A 24,730-nucleotide genomic window follows, 5' to 3' on the forward strand; every position below is an offset into this window, starting at 1 on the left:
TACAGACACTTCAATATTGCTGTTCATAAGCAGTCCCCAAACAACCTGAGAGAGCTGGATCAATTCAGCCAAGAAGAATGGGCAAAAATTGTACCAAGCTGATTTTGCTGAGACTTAGTCAAAACACCCTGACGCGGTAATTACTGCCAAAGGGGCTTCCAACAAATGTGGAGTTCACGGGTTCGAATACAGTCAGCATATTTCAGTCTTTTCTCTTTAGTTTGTGCCTCTTTGTTGTCTTAAGAAGTCTTTGGGTTGGGCATTCAGGTATTGAATCAAATATAAATTTAGAAAAATGTGTATACATTATTTTGTAATGTCACAAAATGGGCCAGCTTAGGAAGGGTCTAAATACTTTTTCAAGGCACTGTATGAAGTAAATGTTGTCTACACAATGCCATCATACACTCCAAATATAGATAAATCTACTGTCTGTACCACTCTGGAGTCCTATTTATTTGTTTTATAGCAAAGTATTCATTACATTGTGCTATGGTCTGTCATTTACACCTGTATGCTACCGCTATATTAGTCTTTACTTGGAGGAGTTACAGCTGATGTTAAATCTTGCCATTAATACAGTATGTCCCTTCCTTTGCTGTGTGGACAGGAGCATGATAGAGCTTGATTCAGTTATAATTTTTTTTTGTCCCTTAATTGTAGGACCTATTCCTACGATTGTTGCTGTTTTGAGATTTTCTTGTCCTTCACAGAGATGTCAAAACCCAGTTAGCAAGTGATTAGGATAGGTTTGAAATCCTGGGAAATGTATTGGGCTCTTCATTTGGAGGGCTGTCAGTTATCTGTGACATTATAACAGGATTCAGTCTTACAACTGTGCAGGCTGCCTGTGTGACTAAACTTTCTGCTAATGCCTTATCAAATTTCAAATTTCCAAGTCTGGAAATTTATAACTGTAAATAGGAAAATATTGAGAAGAGACAGTTTGAGTACTTTTGTCTCTGCTTCTTTACTTAGAGTGACTTAGTAGCCAGTCCCCTGTTCCACTTAACTGAAAATATCCAGTCTCTTGCAACACTTACAGTATGCAAGAACTGGCAAGAGGTATTGAAACAATTTTTCTCTGCTGCATTACGCTTTTATTACTTCCATATGAAGATACACAAATAAGGGTGATATTAATTATTTTGTTTATCTTTGATGAAGGGCTGATGCACACCTGCATTGCATGACCTCTGATGAGGTCTCTCATAATCTCTCACATTTATTATTCACTTACCTATTTCATCAGGGTTGTCATCCTGGAAAATTTGTAAAGGAAGGGCATTATATCTTTGTGCTTATATGTTACTTGTTGTTATTGTAAATTTCAGTTGTAGATTGGCTGCAATTGTTATTTTTCTTGGAGTCTTACCTGTTGTAAATCCATGGTGTTGTCTTTGTGTCCTCCCTGTTCTACCATTTTGTGTCAAATTACAGACCCTATCTCACCTTTGATTTAAATGTAGGCTTACTGTGCATCAAGAGGAGCTGGGGATGGAGCTTAGGGTGCACTGTTTTTTGCACTTCAATTTTTTGCATTATTTTTATGATGTCTGTGACCACCCCAGCTTCCAGGCTGTGTGGTCATAAACTGTGTTTGTGTGTGTTTACTCCTAAAACTCACTCAATGATTAACACTGCAATTGGCAATCCACTGGACACCGAGCTGTTTCTGCTAGGAATTGCAGGTACCTGTTGCAGAACCATAAAAAGAAAGTTATAATAACAGTGATGGCATCACCCTTACCAATAAGGTAATATGGTCATGTTCAACTCTGTATCCCAGATTACCTTGTTTTTAACACTGGAAATATGGTTATTCTGAAGGTGCAGGACTTCAGGACAAAATTTAAATTCTAAAGTTCTGACAAATTAAAACAGATGGTTTTAATGGGAGGATATAAAGATTTCTGTACCAGATACCCTTAGTGCTTTTGATTAAATAAATGTTGCATCCTGTATACATCTCTGTTGCTTGCAGATGTTCACAAAGTAATAGAGTTACTAGTATTATTTGAAAATACAAATTAAGAACTTAAATAACATAATGTTAAGATAATCACCATACGTTAAAATTCATGTTCTGTTACAACAAAGAATAATCACTAGAAAATGCTAAAACAATAAAGAACACAATAAAATTAACTATTGCTTAGAAGGTTAGCTGTCTGAGGAATATCATTTACAGTTTTACTAATTATACAGTAGCTTGTGATGTTCTGATTGGAAGCTGGGGATGCTCTGATATAATTGAGCTACAGATTCATGACAAGATACAAGTCTTCTTCAAATTAAAGGCCCATCTGTTATAGGGTCTATATTGAGAGACTGCAAAAAGTGGAAGGCCTCCTGCAAGCCCTTATCTCTGAGTGACTGTGCTGTGTGGAGTGCTCTGTGCTCATGGCAACGCTGCAGGTCAACTCGCCTACCTGCCTCCCTTGAGTCTCTCACTTGCTTTCTCCTAGCTCATAATGAGCCTGGGTGCAGTTCTTGAGCTCTCAGATATACAGGAGCCAGTCAAGCAAGGCTTACTTCAAACACTGCTGGAATGGATAGTTTAAAGAATGGTTCCCAGCCTGTCTACAGTCGATGGAGTTACAACAGGTACTACCAGGATCTGACCATCATGTACAGTAATTAACTTTTATTAAAAAAGCACCACTTTAATTTGATTTTTGAATTGTGGCTGTACCATACAACCAAAATGCAGGATGGTGAAATGACTTTAAAGGGTATGTTATTCTTTATGTCCTGAAAAGGGTATGTTATGTTGTTTTGTACACTTAAGGTATAGCGTTTCTTTGATTCAGGAGGGAAGCTACAATTGCTCATGTAGTCGTGTTTTAGATTGTCTTGGACAGTGTCCTTTTCTAATGATGGCATTTTTCAAACTATGCCTTTTCAACAGTGCACAGCTCTGAAGGCTTTGTACTGTAAGCACTTGGGATCCTGCAGAAAAAGCTTGCACACTGGAGTGTTGGCTCTGAATGCCAGTTCAAACCAGAATGTCTGCTGAGTAGTTGAAGTAGTGTTTTTCTGTAATGCAGGGGCTTTTTCTGGCTCTCCCCTGCTGCTAGAGTATGCTTTTTATCTTTGCATGTGTGCACCTGCTGACTGTCTTCATAAAGAAATTAGCTTGTATATTTTCCTTTTACATCGCTTTACCTTTATTGTTCAGTCAGAAGACTCTCTGTGACTCAGAAAGTGTTTGAACTTCTTCACTGCATTGATTGTGTATCCAGCCAGTCATGCAGGTAGAAGAAAATATGAATATGTTGCCATTTGAGAACCATGTTTATGTTCTTAATTTGTTTGGGAGGGTAAGAGTCAGTTACAGTGAGACACAACTATGAAGATGAAAGTTTGTCTTTCAAGTCAGTTGATGCACAGGTCCTTGGTTTGGACCAACTGAAAGATGACCTGCTTATTGAGCTTTGGAGACTCTATACATGTCTTAAACTGCTGGCGTATTTTCAGGATTGTGTGAAGAGTGCCATATTTATTAGGAGCTAAAGTTTATATAGAGTACAAACCTTTTTTCATATTGGAGTCCATTATATTAACTGCGCATTAACTTAACCTCTTTCCATTTAAAGCAAAGCGCCTCCGCACTAGGTATACAAGAGATGCACAAGAAGGAAGAAGGCATGCTTGCGATAGCTCTCTATCATGTCACACAGAACCCACAGTATAACATCATTAATCACCAGTGGCCTAAATGTTAAGATGACCAACAGGCATGGGCCTTTCAGAAGGGGCGTGCCAAAAATTAGCTCAAGCAATTGTTGCTAGTGTTTTGCATGCCATTGATACTTTTTCAATATATCAATAACTTACATTTTGATTATGAAAAAAAAACAAATATAATAGTATCTAAAATGAATAAATATGCTCATCTTACCATTTAGTGTGATCCTTGCTCTTGCTTTCCTTTGCTGAGTTCTTCAGTTCAGGCACGTATAGTATGAATGGATGCTGAATGTGAGCAGCTGTAGGCTTCATGATAGAGGGGAGTTTCCTAGACATTGAGGAACACAGCAGGGGTTCCTCTCCAGAGAACATGGTCCCACCACCCATGACCACCTCATGGCCTTGAACAAAAGGGGTTTGGTCAAAGCACATCTTACGGAACCCTGAAAGAGACTGGGCAGTCTGCTCTGCCATTGCTTTAAGGATTCCCAGGTTCTCTTTTGCTGTAGGGTGAACAGTGGAGATATGAGGTGGCAAATGTAGTAGTAAATACACTGGACACCTGCAGGAAGGAGTACCTAGTGGTGAGAGGTAGTACCTGTGTCACTTACCAAACAATCTAGGGGACACATGCTGCTGGAGTGCAGGAGGTGAGTCATGTAGGATGGATGAGCCAGCAAGTTTATTTGGTTCCTGATCCTAGAGGAGAACGTTCTATTTTCAGTTCTACCTGTTCATACAGTATATTGCCTCGTGGTACACTCACCCCACTGAGTGGAGCCTGGGCTAAGAAGAGTGGGGTGTCTGCCGAAAAGGCTGTGGTCGGAGTAGTTTAGGTTAATCAAAAACAGTGTTAAAAGACTAGATTTTGTAAATACGTGTAAATAGTTTCCCCTCCATTTATTTACTTGTTTGATTAATCTAATGCTTTTTACCTGAGGTTACATAGTGTCCATAGTGCATTTTAGGGTGTGGTGTCACTGAAGAGGAGGAAGGAAAAGAAGTATACTATAGCCTTTGAAGCTGTATGTTTAGTGTTATGTATTTTCTAAGTCTTCTGTTTAATTTTATTTACAAAACCATGTTAAGAAACCTGTTAAGAAAACCAAGCCATGAAACCACATGAACCTTTATTTCATTCAGTATGTCAGTACTTCATGCGTGAAGATCATCTGATCCATGCTACTGAAGGCAAGAATAGTTCACATTATTTTTTAAAATGATTTAAGTGTGGTTTGCACTATATAAACTGTCATCTTTACTGTGTAATCTTATTGAAAATGTGGTACAAAGGATGTACAGTGCTGTATGTAAACTGTGTTTTGAGAGATGTTGCTTCTGTTTACAAAATGTTGGTCAATTAACTAATCAAATGTGGAGACAAAACAATTACTGCTTGCTGTTCAAGCCCAGATCAGTAGCCACCTGACTGCTATGGTGCTTTTGTGACTGGCTCCCATAAAGCGTAGTTCAGGACCCTATGCAGCCGGTATAATTAGGAAGTAAGTGGAGAAGGACAACAGGGAGGAGACCATGAGGATCAGGAGGGGTTGACAGACAGGGGGGTGTGGCGACGGTGATCTGGTGCTCGGGGAGCGTGGCCAAGGCAAACGAGTCCAAAGAGTCTAGGGGGGAAATCTGGAGTGAAGTCCAAAGTCCAAAACCAGGTGATCCATCCAAGATGAGACAAAACATGGTTAAAAACCGGAACAGGATCCGGTACAGAGACAGGGAATAAAAAGAGGTTAACGAGGCCAGGCGCTCCGAGCCCCGGACCCAGATGGTCTGGACGCCGTGATGAAGCCTATGCCGTTGGGTCACTCCTGGACCCGCTGGTAGGCGGGCTTCCGGGCGTCCATCTCCCAGTGCTGAGCCCGGAATAGCGAGAGCACCGGGCTTAAATAAGGAGGGGCAGAACAGGGGGCAGGTGCAAATAATCAACTAAAATATGAAAGACCCGAAGCGCCCTTAAGAGGAGGGATTACGATCGTGACAGATTTGTTGTCAACATGCAGTCTGTGCTGCAAACTGCTGCTGTTCAAGATTTGTTAAGCCATCTAGGTCCAAACTTCATAGGTATGGATGTCACCTTGGGGAAAAAGCAATAATCATATTGTACAATGGTTCTTCTCAGAATAATCTGTGACAGGAAAATTCCTAGAAAGTTAAAGTGCAAAATGTACAAGACTGTGATTAGACCTGTACTACTATATGGAGCTGAATGCTTGGCAGTTGGAAAGAGGAAAGAGAACTTGATGAGAAGAACTGAAATAAGGATGTTGAGATGGATTCTGCAGATTTCAATGAAGGATAAGATCAGAAATGAAGAAATCCGTAGACGATGTAGGGTGGTGGATGTGGTTGAGAAGATGCGAGAGGCGAGGTTACGGTGGTATGGACATATCATGAGGAGGGACGTTGAGGAAGTAACAAAGAGGGTAATGGAATTTGAGGTGGAAGGTAACAGGGGAAGAGGCAGGCCTAGAAAGAGATGGATAGATTCTGTCAGAAAAGATATGGAGGTACGTGAAGTGAGTGAGGAAGATGTGCTTGATAGAGACAAGTGGAGAAGAGCAACCAAAGCAGCTGACCCCAGGACAGTCTGGGACTAAGGCTGTGAAAAAGAAGAAGAAGACAATGGTTCTTCTCTGTCAACCATTATGACAGCCTGACTGCCATTAGACGTTTGTGCTGTTATATTCTAAACATTTTAACTGCTTGTGGTTAAACCAACCAATGCACTTCAAAACTGGTAGGTATTGTCTTGTGAACTTGTTGATTTATACATCAATAATATACATACCTGACTGCTACATTTAATTATTTTTTCCGTATTTTTATATATTTCTTTGCTGCAGACATGTACTTAATAAAATCCTTATTGCAAATGTGGTTTGCATTTCAATTACAACCTATTCCAGCTTCAACTACATTTCAATTCCAAGCAGTTTCTACTGCATCATAACAATTGAACTTGATTGAAAGCTTTTAAAACTACTTACAGTTTTCTAGTTTGTTATTTTAACCTCTCGCCTAATGCTTAGTAATATTTGAGTTCTGGCAGCTTCAGATCAATGTGCCTATGTTTGAAAAGCCTAGAAGATGGTATTCTTGGAACAAAATACTATAGACTATACAGTAGAAGTTCTGAAGCATTATGAGTACACTACTGAGAAAAAGAACCCTTAAGCTGTGACTCTGAAGACAGTGTTGACTGTGAGCTCCATGGAAACCTGGGTAATGCTCCTCCAGACTTCATACTTTCAGCACTGTCACTGCGAAAGGTAATGAAAAATTTAAACAGGGCTTCCTGAGCTGGTTGGGCTTTGAAATGTCACTGGTGTCCTAAATAACAGGATTGCTCTATTTAACTTGCTCATATAATTGTTCATAAAGGTTGTATAGCAGTGATTCTTGAGCCTGGTCCTGGAGGACCACTGGTTTTCATTCCAATAAATCACCTATGCTGACTGGTGCCTTTCATTGGCGTGATTGCTTGTTTAGATATTTTTCTGTACTTCAGTCCTTTGTTTTAAAAATATTCGACTTGTGACACCTTGTGAGCTCTTCAACCTCCTCTTAGGCGTTTGCACTCGTAATTCAATAAATTTGATGAAATAGTCATTTTTTACTTTTTTTACTTTTTACAAATTTAACTTTTTAAAATCAATTCATGATAAACAGACAAAGATGGGAATGATAATGCATCACACACTCCCTCAATGTGGTTTTTACCTCTGCAGAGGTCCAATTGGTTATTTGTTTACAGACCTGAATCATTTCAGTTCTGGACCATACTCATGTAAAAGATTGATAGGAATTATACATTCTAAGAAACATTCAAAGCAATGTTAGAAATATGCCTCAAAATGCAAACAGATATACAGTGGTGCTAGAACGTTTGTGAACCCTTTAGAATTTTCTGAATTTCTGCATAAATTTGCCCTAAAATGTGATCAGATCTTCATCTAAGTCATAAAAATAGATAAAGAGATCCCAATTAAATAAATAACACACAAAAATCCAACAAAAATCACTCCAAGAGCAAGGTAATAATATTCCGGGAGATCACAAATAACCCCAGTGTAAAGTCTAAGGATCTGCAGGCCTCTCTTGCACTGGCTAATGTCAGTTAGTCCGCCTTCTGGAAAACACTGAACAAGAAAAGTGTGCATGGGAGGATATCAAGGAGGAAGCCACTACTCTCCAAGCAGAACATTGCTGCCCATTTAAAGTTTGCTAAAGATCACCTGGATGAGCCAGAAGACTACTGGAAGAATGTTCTGTGGACTGATGAGTCGAAAATATAACTTTTTGGCTTAAATGAGAAATGTGTTTGGTTTTTGCTTAACATAACTGCATTCCAACATGAGAACCACATCCCAACTGTGAAACACGGTGGTGGCAGTATCATGGTTTGGGGCTGTTTTGCTGCCACGGGACCAGGACTTGCCATCATTGACGGAACAATGAATTCTGGATTGTTCCAGCAAATTCTACAGGAGAATGTCAGGGTATCCGTTTGTGAACTAAAGCTCAACAGAAGGTGGGTCTTGCGGCAAGACAATGACCCTAAACACACAAGTCAGTCTACCAAAGAATGGTTGAAGCAGAAGAAATTTCTCGTTTTGGAATAGATGAGTCAAAGTCCAGACCTTAATCCAATAGAAATATTGTGGCAGGACCTGAAGCAGGGAGTTCATGCAAGAAAGCCCATCAACATCACTGAGCTGAAGCAGTTCTGTAAGGAGGAATGGGCCGAAATTCCTCAAAGCTGATGTGCAGGACTGATCAACAGTTACCGTAGGTATTTGGTTGAAGTCATTGCTGCTAAAGGGGGTCACACCAGTTACTGTAAGCCTAGGTTCACATACTGTACTTTTTCCAACAAAGACATTTAATGTTGGATCATTTTGATCAATAAATGAATGAAAAAGTATATCCTTTTGGGTGTTATTTGTTGCGTTTTCTATTTCTATTTGTGACTTAGATGAAGATCTGATCACAAATTAGGTCAAATTTATGCAGAAATTCAGAAAATTCTAAAGGGTTCACAAACTTTCTAGCACCACTGTAAATTAATAAGAACCAGAAAACACAATCGTTGCCCAGACCTATTGTTGAAAACAGCTGTTCTGTTAGTGATGAAACTGAGATAAAATATATCAAAGTGAAAGCACGGTAAAGCATGGGGGTGCATATGTACTGTACATCCATTGAGAAAAAGCAAATTTACTGTGGTAAAATATCATATGATTAAGGAGACTCAATAGCTCCTTTATATTTGTTTTTAAATAAAAAAACTTGTAATGCTTAACTCTGGTCCCTTTAACTCACATGTTTTGTTTTTTTTCCCCTCTCTGCTTGTGTGTGCTGTTTTGTCTGTGTATTTGGCTGGATGAACGAAGACCCTCTAGCTCAGCCAGTTTCTCATCTACCTCATCGACAAGGTAAGCTAATATTTTACCTTTGAGATGCTTCATATATTTTAAGTATTTCTCAAGAACACTGCTGCATAAAGATTTACTAGTCGCCTAATGCTAGGCAGTTGTGTAAAATATGGAACTATTACAGTAGAACATAAAATTGCCACCACAAAATAATCTCTGTAATAATCTGCCTTTTATAGTGCCTGTTATTATGTTTTCATAAGACTACTGATGATGTCATAATTCTAAGCTTTTAATAGACCTGTCAGACTCTACTGGTGTCAGTTCTACTCCATAAATTACCAACTTGGTATTGCTTTATTTAAAAGTGTAAATTATTCTATACATTAAATTGGTGTGATGAAATGAAATGAGGGGACGATGTGCAGCATGTTGTCTAGTTGCATGTGTTTTGTGTATTCATTTGCAGGCCATGTGCTTTTAGCTAAAGTAGATATTTTGCAAAAAATCACTTTTTTTTAAACATCAGTAAGAATGGCCAGCACGGTGGTACGGTGGTTAGTATTGCTGATTCACAGTGCTGGGGTTCTGGGTTTAATTCCTGGCAGCTGTATGTTAAGCATTCCACCAAAAATTGAGTTCATGGGTTTGAATACTGAGTTTGTACAGTTTGTACAGTATGTTCTCCACATGTTCACGTGGGTTTTCTCTGGTTGCTCCAGTTTCCTCCCACAGTCCAAAAACATACAGGTAGGTTAATTAATGTGAATGTGTGCATGTTTTGTGTCTGTGTGCCCTCCAATGGACTGGTATCCCATTCAAGGTGTAACCTGCCTCTCACCTGTTCCTTGCAGGGTCTAGTGGCAATGCTTGTTAATAAGACCGAATTAAGTGTTGCTGTGCTTTCCTAAATGAGGCCCCATCTCTCTCTTCATCTCTGTGGTGCAGCCACAGAGAAGCTTTTCATGCAGGCTGATTTAAGGTTTCTTTTGATAAGGGACAGCTCCCAAATGGGGATGCACTTAGCTAAGCCTGGCTATCATGATCAATGGTCATCCATTGGCGCCTATCTGTCTAGGGAGTGCCAGATGGACATCTGGACTGCATTCCTAAATGTCAGGAGTAAGTGACTCATATCTCACCTTGATCAACCAATCAGGGACTGGTAGGGCCGAGTAACCCACGTGGGACTCTGATGCCAATGAATGAGCTGAAGTTCCTCCAGGTAAAAACAGGCAATACAGAGCTCCAGGAGAATTCTGTGGACTATTCTAAAGGGAATTCAAAGGAGAATTCCAGGGCAGGACGGCCCAGGAGCAGAAGGCTCCCAAGGGCAGGACATTCTCGCAGCGCGCCTCCTGACCATCCTGAGACTCAGCCCGGACAACCACGGAACGGCCAGTGTGTCCGAGTGCCAGAACTTTCCTCTGTTCTAAGAGTCTAGAGCGGAGGTTGCCAGAGAGTAACCAGAGGATCCACCCGAGGTTAGCACCAGCAGCAAGCCTCGTGAACAGGTCGGAACTGTGGACAGCTGAATCACTATTCAGAACTAGCGCTTCATCAGGAACGAACCGGTCCTCTTCCTGACCTGCTGGGACCCACAGTCATCTTTTCTCCTGTGCACAAACTTTGCTAGTTTCAGCCAAAACTAACTAGCCGGTCTTCAGTGAGCATCAGCAGCGCACCGTCGCAAGCCGCACAGCACAGCCTGGCACGGAGCCAGAGAGCCTGCAGGAGATCTGAATCCCCAGAGATTGGATGAGTATTCAACTTCAATGCATTACAGTTCGAGAATTCAATTGTTATCCCAACCAGTTGATATCAAAGAGTTATGTACTTGTTTTGAGTATCCAATGTAGAAGTTATAACCAAGTTCATTTACGAAATGGTCTAAATGAATGATATACTGAACGTATGTCCTTTTGATATATGTAACTCTTCGTAACTGAATGAATATATACCTTTTGTATTCTGATAACCCTCTCGATAAGATCTGTTAGGTTTACATGCATATTCTATGTATTAATAAATGTATCCTCGTGTATTAGTACCTGTGTGTGTGCGTTGTTTGAGTTATATCGCATGGTTGGATTCTAAAGCCATCAAAAGAATCAATTTTGTGATTTACTGCTACAATTAATAATTGTCCCAGTAAATGCCCAAACCCCTACAGAACTGGTGCCTCGTGAGAGCACACTACAAGGGATAGGCTTTGCCTCCCTCGCAACCCTGTATTGCATAAAGCTGTTAGAAAATTGATGGGTGGACAGTCCTCAGAATAAAATATGAGCCCCAGAACTTATTTTCAGTTTCTACTCAAGACTATGTTCTATTTTTTAATTATATTCACTACTTTATAGTACATAAAAAAATAAATATTGAAACTGAGAACAGGAGGCACTGCTTTACACAAAGGGAGGTGGGAGTATGGAACAAGCTACTACTGTATATTGTTGAAGCTGATGCCCTGACTTCTTTCAGGAAAATTCTGGATAACATTATTCAGTAAATTTGCTACTAACTACCAAATGGTCTCAATGGTAAAGTGTATACATCATTTGTAATTCCACCAAATGGAACATCATTAAAGGAGGTGAATACTTTTGTATTGCACTGTATGAAGCCAGTCAAAGTCCATTACATTAAGTCAAAGTAATGAAGTAATATAGTATTTTAGTAATATAATATAAATTTAATATAAATATTGAAATTTTAAATGTTTAATTATTTAAAATAATCTTTCATAGTAAGTCAAAGGATCTAATACAGTTACATACTGCTGTGTAACTTAATGGAAATAACAAGGTGCATTTTTGCTTTACTCACACAATTTTAATTTGTCTTTGATTTAAGTTTTAACACTATCACATGCCTAATATACAAATTGTGTTTTGGTTTTAGTTTGGTGTACTGATTGGCTTAGTTTTTTAAATGTATTTTTTTAACACTATCAGAGAGAGATCCTGCTGGGGTCTTTGATAAGTCTTTAGGCTCAAAGAGCTCAAGGTCCCCATTGAGTACCTCCTATCCTTAGTCTCCCTGAATCCCATTAAAGATAGACTTCAAAACCCACCCACTGGGGCAGGTCAGCTTCCTCGTGCTTTACCTTCTTTCCAGAAATGGCTGTAACCTTCACACAGCTGAGACTCTTGTTGTCACAGCTGGCTTAATTAGCACCTCTGCAGTCTCCGATTTACGTGGCAGCCAGTCTGTCACAGAGTCTCGCTTCACTTGCTGTTAATTAGCTTTTCTGTCATTTATGTATTTCTGGCTTCAAAAAAATGTACCTGGTTTAGTGTCAGTCTCCCAGATCTGTCAGAAATCGGAACATTTTTCATTTGAAAGGAGCATCCATTGCTAATATGCTATTATGGAACTAACTCATTATACTGTAGGTTGGCACAAGTTTTATTTAGTTATATTCGAAGTAAAGCATTCTGATAGTTTCAATGATTATATTAATAAACAATCAAATGTTTGTTGTAGTGTATCTGCTAACAGCAACAGTCCAGTGCTATCTGAGCAAGAGACAACACATAGATTTTATTAAATCATTTGGTACAGTAATTTTAATTTAAATTCAGTGGATTCTGTGTTTTTAAATTCCTCATTTAATTTCATTACATGTGTCTGCTATAATTAATTTAGATTTAGTTTTTGCAGTTATAATGTTCAGAATCCTTCAATAAATAATTAATTTGATCAAATTTAATGGTATCAAGATAATGTATATACTGTAGTTTTCATCATTTTAGAGTAATCTATTTATAGTTATTCAATTAAATCAGCAACCTCCAAACTGTGACAGATTTTATGCTCCATAAATTTAAAATAAATAAACAAGGTGAGCTTTTTTGATAAAGCACAGCTGTCAGATGTTTGGTGAAATCTTTGTTAATTTGAGCTGGAGGTCTGATTTTAGGTTTAATTTCATCCTATTCATCCCTTCAATTTCTGTCCACTTTATCCAATACAGGGTCGTGGAGGAGCCAGATGCTTTTCCTCCTAGCAAAGGGACATTCCTCCTTAGCCAGTTACAAAAGGAAACCACACAAGGCAGGATACACCCTGGACAGGACGCCAGTCCATCTCAGGACACACACAGACACATGCTAACTAGGGCCAGAAATCAATTAACCTATTCAGACATGGGAAGGACATACAAACTCAACACAGATAGAACATACAAACTTCACACAGATAGCACCCTAGGAATTAAAGCCATGACCCCAGCGCTGCAAGGCAGCAATACTAAGAGTTGCACCACTGTGCTCCCCTGTATTTCATCCTGTATTTATTTTTAATGGCAAAACGACAATTTGTTTGAAGTGAACAAACTGATCTTGGAAATAGTTCAGGTTGGTAGCTGTGTCAGCATGCGTAGGTTGCAAAGGAACAAGTAATAGGTTAATTCCGTGCTGAAAAGAGAAGAAAGAAAACACGTTTCGGCCATGAAGCCTTCTTCAGGTGCTCCACGGCCTGAACGTTGTGTTTTCTTTCTTCTCTTTTCAGCATGGAATAAACCTATTACTTAATCTTGGAAATGACTGGCAATTACCTCTACTTTGGTAATAATAAACTTAAACTTATTGAGTTCTCTTGTCTTGTTTAAAGAGGCTGCTTTCAGACCTTGTAAGAAGAAGCTTTTCATATACAAGCAAATGCTCTTACTTTTACCTGAACACCTTGTAACTAGTCACAGCTGTAGAATTTCACCACTATAATCTGTTATAAAAATGATCTACTGTATGTATTACCTTCAGCAAACAAAGCGCATCATTTAATTACCATATCTGTGTTAAACCTTAAATAAGCAGTAAACTGAGAATCACTGGTTATATACTGTATATTTCCAAAATCATGACATTAAAATGAGTTAGAACTGCTATTGTTTTCTTTGAATGGAGTTTTCTTAGTAAAAACTGTTTTTGAAAGAATAAGGCAAAGATTTTGTTTTAATTTTTAATGGTAACACTAAAGTTAAGATGGAAAAATATTCAGACATTTTAACTGTTTGATAAATGTTAAAGTTGGAAGAAGATACATTACATTAAGCATACAATACAATAAGCGTTGTAATTGCTTGCATGTGTCTGCATATTCCCCATTACCAAGGAAGAAAAATGTCTGAATTAAATGATAATAAGCATAGAAGAAGCTGAAATGTTTCTCGTACTAGAAGCACTCAAGATTAAGACATACCCTGGGCCCAGTTATGGGATAGAGAGGAAGGTCTCTATTGGTATCTGTATTCTCAGGGAAGGGAGGGAAGCCAGATTGGCTTCATTTCGTTAAGTGTGCCCCAGCTCTGTACTTCAGTTTTCTATAAGGTAGAGTCATGTGCTAAAACTTTCCTTAAGCTGAATGAGGAATGTTCTTTCATTCTTCCAAATGGCAAAGGCATCCCATTTTGTTTCCATAGCATGCATGCTTTCTTTGTAGTTTATTTAAGGTCTATGACCTTTTCATATTTCTTATATCCAGTTTATACCAGGGAAGGCCAAACATTCTAACTCTAACAGCCTCGTACCAAAATCTCTATTTGCTAATTATCCATTTTATTGTGAGTAATTACTCTCATGCCTCGATTATGCAGTAGTTTTGTTATTTAAGCACTTCAATGATTTAATAGATGTAGGCTTGATAGTGGCACTTCAGTCTTACTGGTAACTTGTGACAAAGTAAAGCAAGTGTGTGCCACCTGGTGGAAGAAACAAAGAAATAGTTTCATGTTTAGTGGGCATGCAATGTAGAAATTAATGTAGCTGATGAAAATGTTATTTATAGTAGTAGATATTTCTATTTAATTTTGGATCAGAGATTCAGGGGGCATCAGATGGGTGTAAATATTATAATTTTCACTTATTGTTGTAGACTTTACAGTCCTTTCATACAAAGAGCTATGTTTTTTTTTAAATTATATTTTTATTGAATTTTTTCACTTTTTAATTCCAAAAGCAAAAGTACTAATTTTTAACACGGGAAATGTGGGACTCGATTTTTAGAGTAAACTATTCATAGTATTTGAACAATGTTTACAAGATGTTACATTAAATGTGTCAGGATAAGAGGCAAGCAGTCAGGACAGACCCAAGGATGAATCATCCTAGAGACAGTAGAGAGGTGAATCTTCTTCCTTTATTCTTGGTATACACATGAGAAGAGTCATGGGAGCTCCATAAACCACAGGAATCTTAAAGAATAAGAGCAAGCATCAGGCATTAAATACACATTCAGGTAGGGGTGGCTGGCTAATTAGTGCCTATCTCTTCTGTAAGTGTCCAACCCTAATTGGTTAATAAATTGTGGAGTAGTTGATCGTTTAGTCATCCCATCTAAATATTCTCAAACAAATGGATAAAATAAAGAGAATAGTATAAAAGAAGTACAGACTATAAGTAAGAAGTAAGACTAAGTATTGCAGGATGTAAAAGTGTTACAATAATAGCAAAAATAATCCTCAGGAATGAATCAACAAATCAATATTAGTATTAATCAATACTATAGTTTCAGTCAATTTTGATATAATACATGTACACACGAATGAAACATTTAAAAATCTATATTTTTCGGTTTGGCTTTTCTTACTGAATAGTTGAAAAAAGTAGCAGGTATATTGTTAGTTGTATGACAAGGCTTTACTTTTAGGTATTTGTTACTGTAATTATTATCAATACAGAAACTACTGGCCACCATCCAGTGGAAACTAAATTAAATCAAAGGCACAGAGGAGATGAAAAGACCCCAATTGCATATAATATATTTAATAAATGCTTATGTAATATATATTGTATTATTATATAGTAATAACAGATAATTAATATATATTGTCTTAAGGTCTTGAGAAAACACAGTATAGAGATTTAAAAAAAGCATTAACAAGCATTTGTTTGTTAATATAAAAACAAAACGTAAAACCACAGCCTTTCACAAAAGTAAAATCTGAAACATTGCTAACGATTAATGATGAGGTAGCTGTCATAGTTCTCTCATTAATAGTTATTTTAAATGCAATATCAAATGCAGAAGCAAAAGTAACACATTGTGGGACAAGACTGAGAAATCTCAGTAGAAATACAAGGCATTTTTAGGTACTTGCACTCAACAACACTTCTAAGGATATCCCCATTAATGCATGTTGTTTTGTCGGCAACTCTTATTTACAGAAAGCAACTAAATAGCACAGTTGGTGATTGTAATAAGCTATTGGATTTCGCAAGCACACAAGTGATAAAATATATTAGCAAGTATCTATAATATAACTGATGAGTTGCACAACTGTTTGCATGTTGTTGTAGGAAGGTCCACAAGTTACCAATTCAGTAACATGTAGTGTTCTACTAGTGACTTCTCAGCTGTGGACACGTTTTTAATTGCTGGCAGCAATTAATATGATTTAAGTGTACATATTAAGGCTGTTGTTAATATGACACTTACCAAAACCCTTCTGTCAGATTTTAAGACTTCTCAGAAGACATCCAGAGTTCCTTTGATTGTTAATTTGAAAGCTTATCTTCTTCCTTTCAGTGTCCTGGATGATGAAAACACCAGCCTCCGACAGCAGAAGCTCGAGAAGCAGGTAAGATAACACAGTGATACAAGTAGAGAACCTGTTACTTCTCTGTAAATGTTCACGTGGAATGAAATCTAATCTTTTCCACTTTCACAAAGAAACCAACTTAATTGACTGTGTTAGTGCATTAGGAGATATACAGTACTTACATCATTTATGAAATGCTTATAATTTATAATTATATAACCTATAATTGTGTAATTTTTTTCAGTATATAATATAAGATTGGCTTGTAACCTATAATATAAGTGCAGAATCTAATACATTTATACTTTATTAAAACACTCTTTTAGTGTAAAGTTCAATTTCCATTGCAGCACACTGAAGAGATACTCCCTATCAAACCAAATGCATTTTATTGTGGAATTGCTGTGGTATTGATGGACTCCTGTAAAACATGCACATAAACCTTCAGGGCTGTACAGTACTGTGTAATGCATTAGCTACAGATCCCGATGCAGTTATGCAACAAAACAAAATACTAGGGGGTTATTTCAGTGAAAACCTTCCTGATATTAAAATGCTCTCAACTGTAAGAAGTATTTGTTACTACTGTTACTATTTTTTCAGTAATAATGTCTTCAGATCAAAACAGTATCTTCCAAAGGAAAACTTATGAATTTAGATACTAATGAGGCAGGGCTGGCAGAATTTAATGTATTGCAGTGCATGAACGCATTACCTGTACAGGTTCAACAGCTTAAACCATTCTGTTGCAACAGGGTCAACACAAAAAACATTGTGAAGAAATACATGGGCCGAGGTGTTAAATACAGTATATAAGTGACTTTCATAGTGTTCTTATTTGCTTTAACTAGCAATAACTCTTGTTCTTGGGGCTGAGCCATGCTATAAAAATATTTATCTTTGGATGAAAACAAATCTTGTTAAAAAAGTTTTAAAAAGTGAGAAGCAAGGCATTCCAAAAAGGCATTGCCTTGGACTGGATTTCCAGAGGCATAATTGTGAATTATTCATCAGAATAAATCTGTATCTGTGAAGTATTAACACCTGCTTATGTGTTGGTGTTTGTGGTATAGCTGAAATATACATTTGTCTTTGTGATGAAGTATTGGGTCTATGTACAGTATGTGTTCTTCATATTGTGAGTGTTGGTTCTCACTAAATAGTGTTGATTTTGTGGAAAGCACTGTGGCTATAAAGCAATTGTATACAAAAATATAGAATGCACTGTTTTTTATAGACACAGAAACAGCATCATCATAGCTCTTGAGGGTCTTGTGGCGTAAATCCAGTAAAAGTTAAGATGAAGGCTTTCACTAGGTGTTTCTGTGTGCTGCATCTGCTTACAGTACAGTAAGTAGTCTGTCTTAAAATCCAAAGTACTGTTAAAAAATTCAGATGCTATTTACATTTTTAGTGCAGCTCTTAAAGTATTTAAATTGCAAAGCACACACATGGGTTGCCTGGTGGTGCAGTGGTTAGCATTGCTGCATCACATCCATCCATCTCCTAACTGCTTTGTGACAGGTCGAGGAGGAGCCAGGGCTTGTTTCAGAAAGCAGCGGGTCCAAGGCAGGCAACACCATGGATGGCACACCAGACACACACTCACACTAGGGCCAATTTTCCCAGAAGCTGATTAATCTAATTAACCAGTATATCTTTGGACTTGAGGAGGAAACGAAAGAACCTGGAAACCCATGAAACCCATGATGCAGAAACTCTGCAGAGTCCAGAATAGAACCAAGGGCCGTAGTGCTGCGAGACAGCAATGCTATCCACTGCACCACCATGCCACTTAAAGAGGAGACGCCTTTTGTCTTAAACAAAAGCAACACTCATAATTCTTATAATTCATCATCAATATTTTCAATTTGATAGCATTCACTAGTCAATTTCGTGATATTGCGTGTCAAATATACACCTAGTCATTCACCCGCAACTACACAGAAACTCTGCAAAAAATAACCATTTCATGATATTAGGAAAATCACATCCACTTTAACTTTGTATTGTATAGGGTCTGAGCTTTCTGTCTGTGGGGACTCCCTGAATTAAAGGTTGAAATTCAGGTTGAATAAAGTAATAAAGCTACCTGTCAGATGGAGCAGCAGCTGGATGAGAAAGGAAGGTTTTTTCAAGGTGCTTTAGCAGGGACAGGAAGGGCACACTTATTCAATTACTCCAGGCTATGGGCCCTGGCTGTGATGTGATAAACCACAAAGTAGACATCAGGCTGAATTGAGGGCTCTAGCTGTCTGGGGCTTCTCAAATAACAGCTTGAATGTGACTGTTCTAGTTTTTAAACCCCTTTTTAAAATGTACCCCTGTCTTGTTAACGACCGTATCATCAGAATACATGGTTTAGCTAAATTTATCATTGAAACCCCAAGCATTTTTAGATTGTGTTTTCCATCAGGATAAGAAAGCTACTGTATATTTCAGTAAAAAACATTTATAATGTTACACATAGTAATCAGAGCAAAAAAATTGTGCTAGTGCAAAATGTTCTGGATATTTATTTATCCAGAACAGGCAGTTTATTATTGTGTACTGCCTTTTATCTGTGCCGTGTGGTTTCTGAATAGTGGTGGAGTAAAAGCATATTTCTTCAAGGTTTTGTGTCACTAGCCAGTCAGTCCTAATGGTCTGTGATGTTGGTAGGTTAGTTCTATAGAGACAAACTGAGTATTTGCAGTACTACACTTTAGAATACCATGTATTATGAAGCAGTTTGAAATATTTCATGTTTCCCATTTACTGTCATATTATGGTATTCAGTATTTTACTTCTATAATATTCTAAGCATGGCCTGGAATAGATTCGTGTCCCATCAACAGTGTATCCTGTCTTGTGCCTGTTGCTTGCCGGGATAGGCTCTGGCTCCCCCACATTCCTGAATTGGATGAAGCTTTCATTCTGATAGAAATATTATTTTAAAATTATACAGAGACCTATTCATTTAAAAAAAAATACAGACTGTAATACACAATTCATGAATGCAGCCTACAGTGTCTTTAGAGACGATAAGTGGTCTTAATTCTGAGAAATTAATTGTTACAATATGATCAAATCTTGAAACGCTAAGAATGAAAATGAAATGGTGAACCTTTGAGCCACAATATGGAACAAATGAACTGTTTACACTGTAAACAGTTAAATTAAGTTATTTAATCCTGTTATTTAAACTATTATGACAATTGATATAAACTGTATTGTCATTTCTCCACAAATAATTGAATTTCATAAATTTTTTTAACACTTTTATCTAGCTCAATATTTGGTTGCGCAGGTACTAAATGTCTTCTCGTCAGAACAGAAGAATTTAATTTCATGCTACTGACTCAGCTGTTATTTAAATCAAGAAATGTGCGAAGACAGCTGTATGGTGATGGTTGCAATGCATAGCATGAATAAAGAATTAAAATAAATCCAGAAACAGATGTTAACTTCCACTCTTTACTCCTGTGACCTTTATGCTAGAGGATTAAACATGTTCACATCTTTGGATGAGCTGAAATTTACACAGGTCATGTTCCTAATACTCTTTATTTAGTACTCTTGTACTAAAATCGAAACTATCATCTACCTACAGTACCATCATGACACCAACTTCACTTCTCCTTAATGGGAGTAAAATTTAATTGAGTTAGTTATTAGATAACTGATTTCCCTGCAAGTATCTAAAATGAAAAAGTTCAAGTAGGTAACTGTGTCAGCATGCATAGGCTGCAAAGGAACAGGTAAAGGTTTATTCCATGGTGAAAAAAAATTAGTTTCATTTTCACACCTGAAGAAGGCTTCACAGCTGAAACATCCCTTTTCTTTTCAGCATGGAATAAACCTTTACCTGTTCCTTTGCAGTATCTAAAATGATTCAGAGCCTTGAACAAGCCTTTAACTTGTTCATTCCTGTATCAAGCAACCTTTTAACATACTGATGAAGTTCTTACTTTTGTAAGTTTCACAATCCATCAGTTTTAAAAAAATCCTTACAGCTCATCTTTTTTAAAGAAGTTAATGAGCACTGTGTGGTAAAGCTATAATTGTCTCCTTAAACGAATTGTGCTGTCAGCTTTACATGCTATGTGTTCTTCGCTCCATAAATGTGCCAGACACTTCACCCTGTCTCTGCATTTTGAACTCAGTCTGTTCTCACTGACTCTCATTATGGAAATGTCCTAATTGTACTTTAATAAATGTTATATTTTTAGCATCCTTGTAACATTACACCTCTAGAATAAAATCTTGCAATATAAAAGGCCCTTATGAATGAAGTGACCAGTAAGCTATACCCCATACTGTATGTGTTCATTATTATTAACTAATTGTTTACATTTCCAAAGTGCATTTTATCCATAAGCATCCCAAAGTTCTTCATACATACAGTAGTACAGGACTCACTCCACCACTAAACTACGGCACTTACCTGCACAGTGCTTGGCAGTGGGCCTCCTACACAGCAGGTCAGAAATTGCTTCACCACTTGTATTAAAAGGAAAAATGCAGGAAGTCACATTGAGCAAATCCACAGTGGAATTTAGCTACAGTAAGACCGTCATTAACAGTTCAATCCATTATTAAATGAAATAAATTAAAGTTTATGTATGTTCCTTTAGCTTTATGTATGCATGCTTTAGTTTGTGCTTTACAAACACTGCTGTTTCTGAAAAACTCAGCACACACCATTTGCATAAAACCTGGCAAACAGAAGATGTCAATGGTCTCCTTTAACCACTTGTGAAACACAGTGGGAGTCTGTTGCAGGCTGCCTTCATTAGGAATCTTTTCAAGAAAACTTCCAGATGATGAGTTTAGTACAACAGGGCAGTGTTTTGTGTCATTACATAATTAAAACTATAAAAATATAGTAGTTTCCCCTGGATACACTGTATGTACACATAAACTATGGCAAATTGGGGAGGAAAAATGGTTTGAAACTATTATTTTTAGTAAGCTATGAAAATAAAGGTTGATGTTTAAGAAAAAACTTCAGTTTGGCATTCTGAATTGAAAAAGGCTGTGGTTTGGGGAGCTGGTGTTCTTGCACTGTGAGATCATCCCCCCTCCACTGAATGCTAGCAGTGGTACTGTCTGTTTCCAGCACTATCACACTCTGTAGCTCCAGCGCTGAAGTGCTGCTGATTAGCACAGTTGTGGAGCGGGTGGATGCACAGCATAGGAAGCCCCTGTGCCATACACATGCATGGTTTCTCTCTCAAACACACCCAGAATCCTAAAATACTTTAGTTTCTTGTTATCAAGCCACACGCTTGGGGATAAGGAACCCGCATGGGGGAATTGACGACAACAGGCTGAGTTTACTGGGCTATAGCGCTCTGCCCTGCCTTGTCTTTGAGAGAACTCCTAATCCTCAAGTCAGGATGTCTATTGAAAAGGTGGGTTTGCTTTTTCTTTGTGTATACTTTTGTGGTTTTGTTCTTCCATATAGCATTAATAGTATTCATAAGCTATGCTGTATTTTTATTATAATGCAACTTCATTCTTCGATGGGTTTAATCTTGCTTCCTTGAACTCACTTCCTTTTTTCTGGAATTAGGTTATCTGAGGAGTGGGTAATGCATTTTAATTTTTTAGTGTTATTTCTGTCTTTGCCACTGATGACTATGGGTTCCATACTTTACAGATTTTGTTACTTTTGTAAAATGAGAAGCTCACCACTCATATAGTAGCATTTATGTTTTGTTTTCAGCAGTTATCAATTGCTCTTTAAATGGTGTAGTTTTTCTAATGATATTTCACAACATGTTTGCCCTGTATTATAAGAGGTTTACTAACTTTTGATTCAAAGATTTGTCTCAATCCTGTGGTGATACTTTGTACTTTTTAAGACATTGTATATTTCACTTAAACACCAGTAAACTGTCCCAGATCCTAGATATTTGTGAGTGTTTCATTTCAACAAGGTGTTGCAGATTTTTGTGGAATTCTATTACTTTTGAGGTATTTTATATCTGTTATGCTTTTTTCTAGCATATACAGTAGCTGCAATAACATGAATACAATAATATACAAAATATTTATAATAATTTTTCTTGTATATTACTGCCTTTGTGTTATTGAAGTGACCTGCATTTACATTACATTTTTATAATAAACTGACTATTTTTTAATGCTTTTTTATTTTTGGTTCAAAATATGTAACTATTTTTCAATTTTTCAATGATTTGGAATTTCAAACTATAAGGAGCTTAACTAATTAAATCCCATACAGACTGTTGCAAAATGACAGTCTTTGTCTTATCCACAGATGAGTCTTGTGTCCAAAACACTGAAATGCCAGATTACAGACAGCTGAGCTGTTGTGTCAGGTAGAGTACTGATGGAGCTCTCCCTAATAACACCATACATGCATTGGCACCAGACAAGTCGCAAAGGTCATTGAGGTGTAATGAGGTTAAGGCTGCCCAGCTTGTTTTAACCCATCCAGCTACCTGTGCAAGCACCTGATCAGTGTTAGTTAGTGGCAGTGCCTGTATTTAAGTAAGCTCCAAGCAATATGGCATCTTATAATATGAGTGAAGGTTGTTTACTTCATGAGCCGCATGGGAGCCTAAAACACAGAAATTCTTTTTAAGAATATTTGCTTGACAGAAACATTTTAAACTGATCAATTTTTTGAAGTTGTGTAGGTGAAAACCACATAGACATTTTTAAGATAAGGGTAATAGTTTTATAAGAATTATAGCACAATCAAAATACTTTTGAAGTTTTATAGTATAAGTACAAAACTTGCTAAAAATATTTTGTGATTGGCAGCCTTTAGACAAACGTTTGTGTAGTGTATTAGAAAAAATCTGCTGTGTATTTTCCTGGAAAACTAAACTCCAACGGTGGCCACTTCTTGTGTTTGACAGGATTTTTCTGTCCCAGAGAATCCCCACATCCTTTGTATGTAATAAATTACCCACTACATCCAACACTGAAGTGTGGCAATTATGTGTCCTCCCACTTTACAGAAGATCAGGTAGAGAAGTGAGAAATTGCTCCACCAATTGAATTGGAGGAGGAGCATTAGGTGGGTCTGGTTGTGCAAGTCTCAGTTGGAATTGTCCATTGGGATCTTTGATGACCAACAAGCCAGGACCGCAGTTTAATGCCTCATAAGAAGGATGGCTCTTCCTAAAACACTGTGTCCTCAGTTACCATACTTGGACGTTAGTTTGAGAATTTTGTTACAAAGTAAAGAGTGCTATCTATTGATTCACCAACACCACATACAGCAGCTGCCTGGTTTTCTTTCATCCCAGTACTGACCAAGTCCAACCTTGTGAAGCTTCCAAGATCAGACACAATCAGATTTGAAAGTGTTAACTCTGGTAGAATCTGGTGTAGCTCTTAGTTGATCTTCCATAACTTCAGATCAAACTATGAATTCACCATGAAGTTAGTGCTTTATTATCCTGCTACTATTGCTGTGTTTAGAAGGGTGTCATTTACTGAAAGATTCTGTAAAACCCCATATCTGTTTAACACTTCCTCCTAATCATAAAAGTGTATATGTTTCATGTTTTAGGCACACACATTAAATCAGTGTTCAAAAATTTTGTTTCCCAGCCTTTCTTTAAACATGTTTCACTAATGGTGTTTTTCCACTGCAAACACCTTATCTTCAATTTTAGTTCCATTTAATCAAAATTATTTTTGGAAAAAAGCTCCACTCCCTTTACCAAAGTTTGGTAAATTATATTTTAAGACATTGTTACAGTGCAATCTGTTTTGGACTTCATGTCAGTGCTCCAAAAATGAAAGGAGCAGTCACAATGTTGCTGGCTGTTGAAATGTTACTTGCCAAACTTTGCAACCCCAATATAACAGACACAGTGTCAAGGGCAGTCTTGGTTTAATTGTATTAAACTTATAGTTTTTCAGATTTTATTTACCTGAATCAGATAGGCCTGTATTGTAAATTGTGGGTAACATTTTTCACCTGCACTTCTGAAACTTTCTACTTGAGTTGCCACCTTCTGTGTGACTCAAACAGACACATTTGAATGCTCAAATGAAAGGAAGTAATACTCAAATGACAAGGCACAGAGGATAGAAACATTTTTGAAGCACCATAATTAAAATGACTTGATCTAGAAAT

The 24,730-nt window shown here is 37.4% G+C and overlaps 1 protein-coding gene across 4 annotated transcripts in view; it reads left to right on the top strand.

Annotated features, from left to right (window-relative positions):
* tulp3 (TUB like protein 3) overlaps positions 1–24,730 on the top strand; it is an 87,479-nt gene that overhangs the window by 27,528 nt on the left and 35,221 nt on the right. For all 4 annotated transcript variants that reach the window (XM_088923712.1, XM_088923714.1, XM_088923715.1 and 1 more), the window contains exons 2-3: positions 9,102–9,143; positions 16,611–16,662. In XM_088923712.1, coding sequence (XP_088779838.1) covers positions 9,102–9,143; positions 16,611–16,662 — 94 coding nt within the window. The remainder of the gene's footprint in view (positions 1–9,101; positions 9,144–16,610; positions 16,663–24,730) is intronic.

Source organism: Atractosteus spatula, chromosome 8 (assembly GCF_055471065.1).
Source record: "Atractosteus spatula isolate fAtrSpa1 chromosome 8, fAtrSpa1.hap1, whole genome shotgun sequence".
Taxonomy (NCBI): Eukaryota; Metazoa; Chordata; class Actinopteri; order Semionotiformes; family Lepisosteidae; genus Atractosteus; species Atractosteus spatula.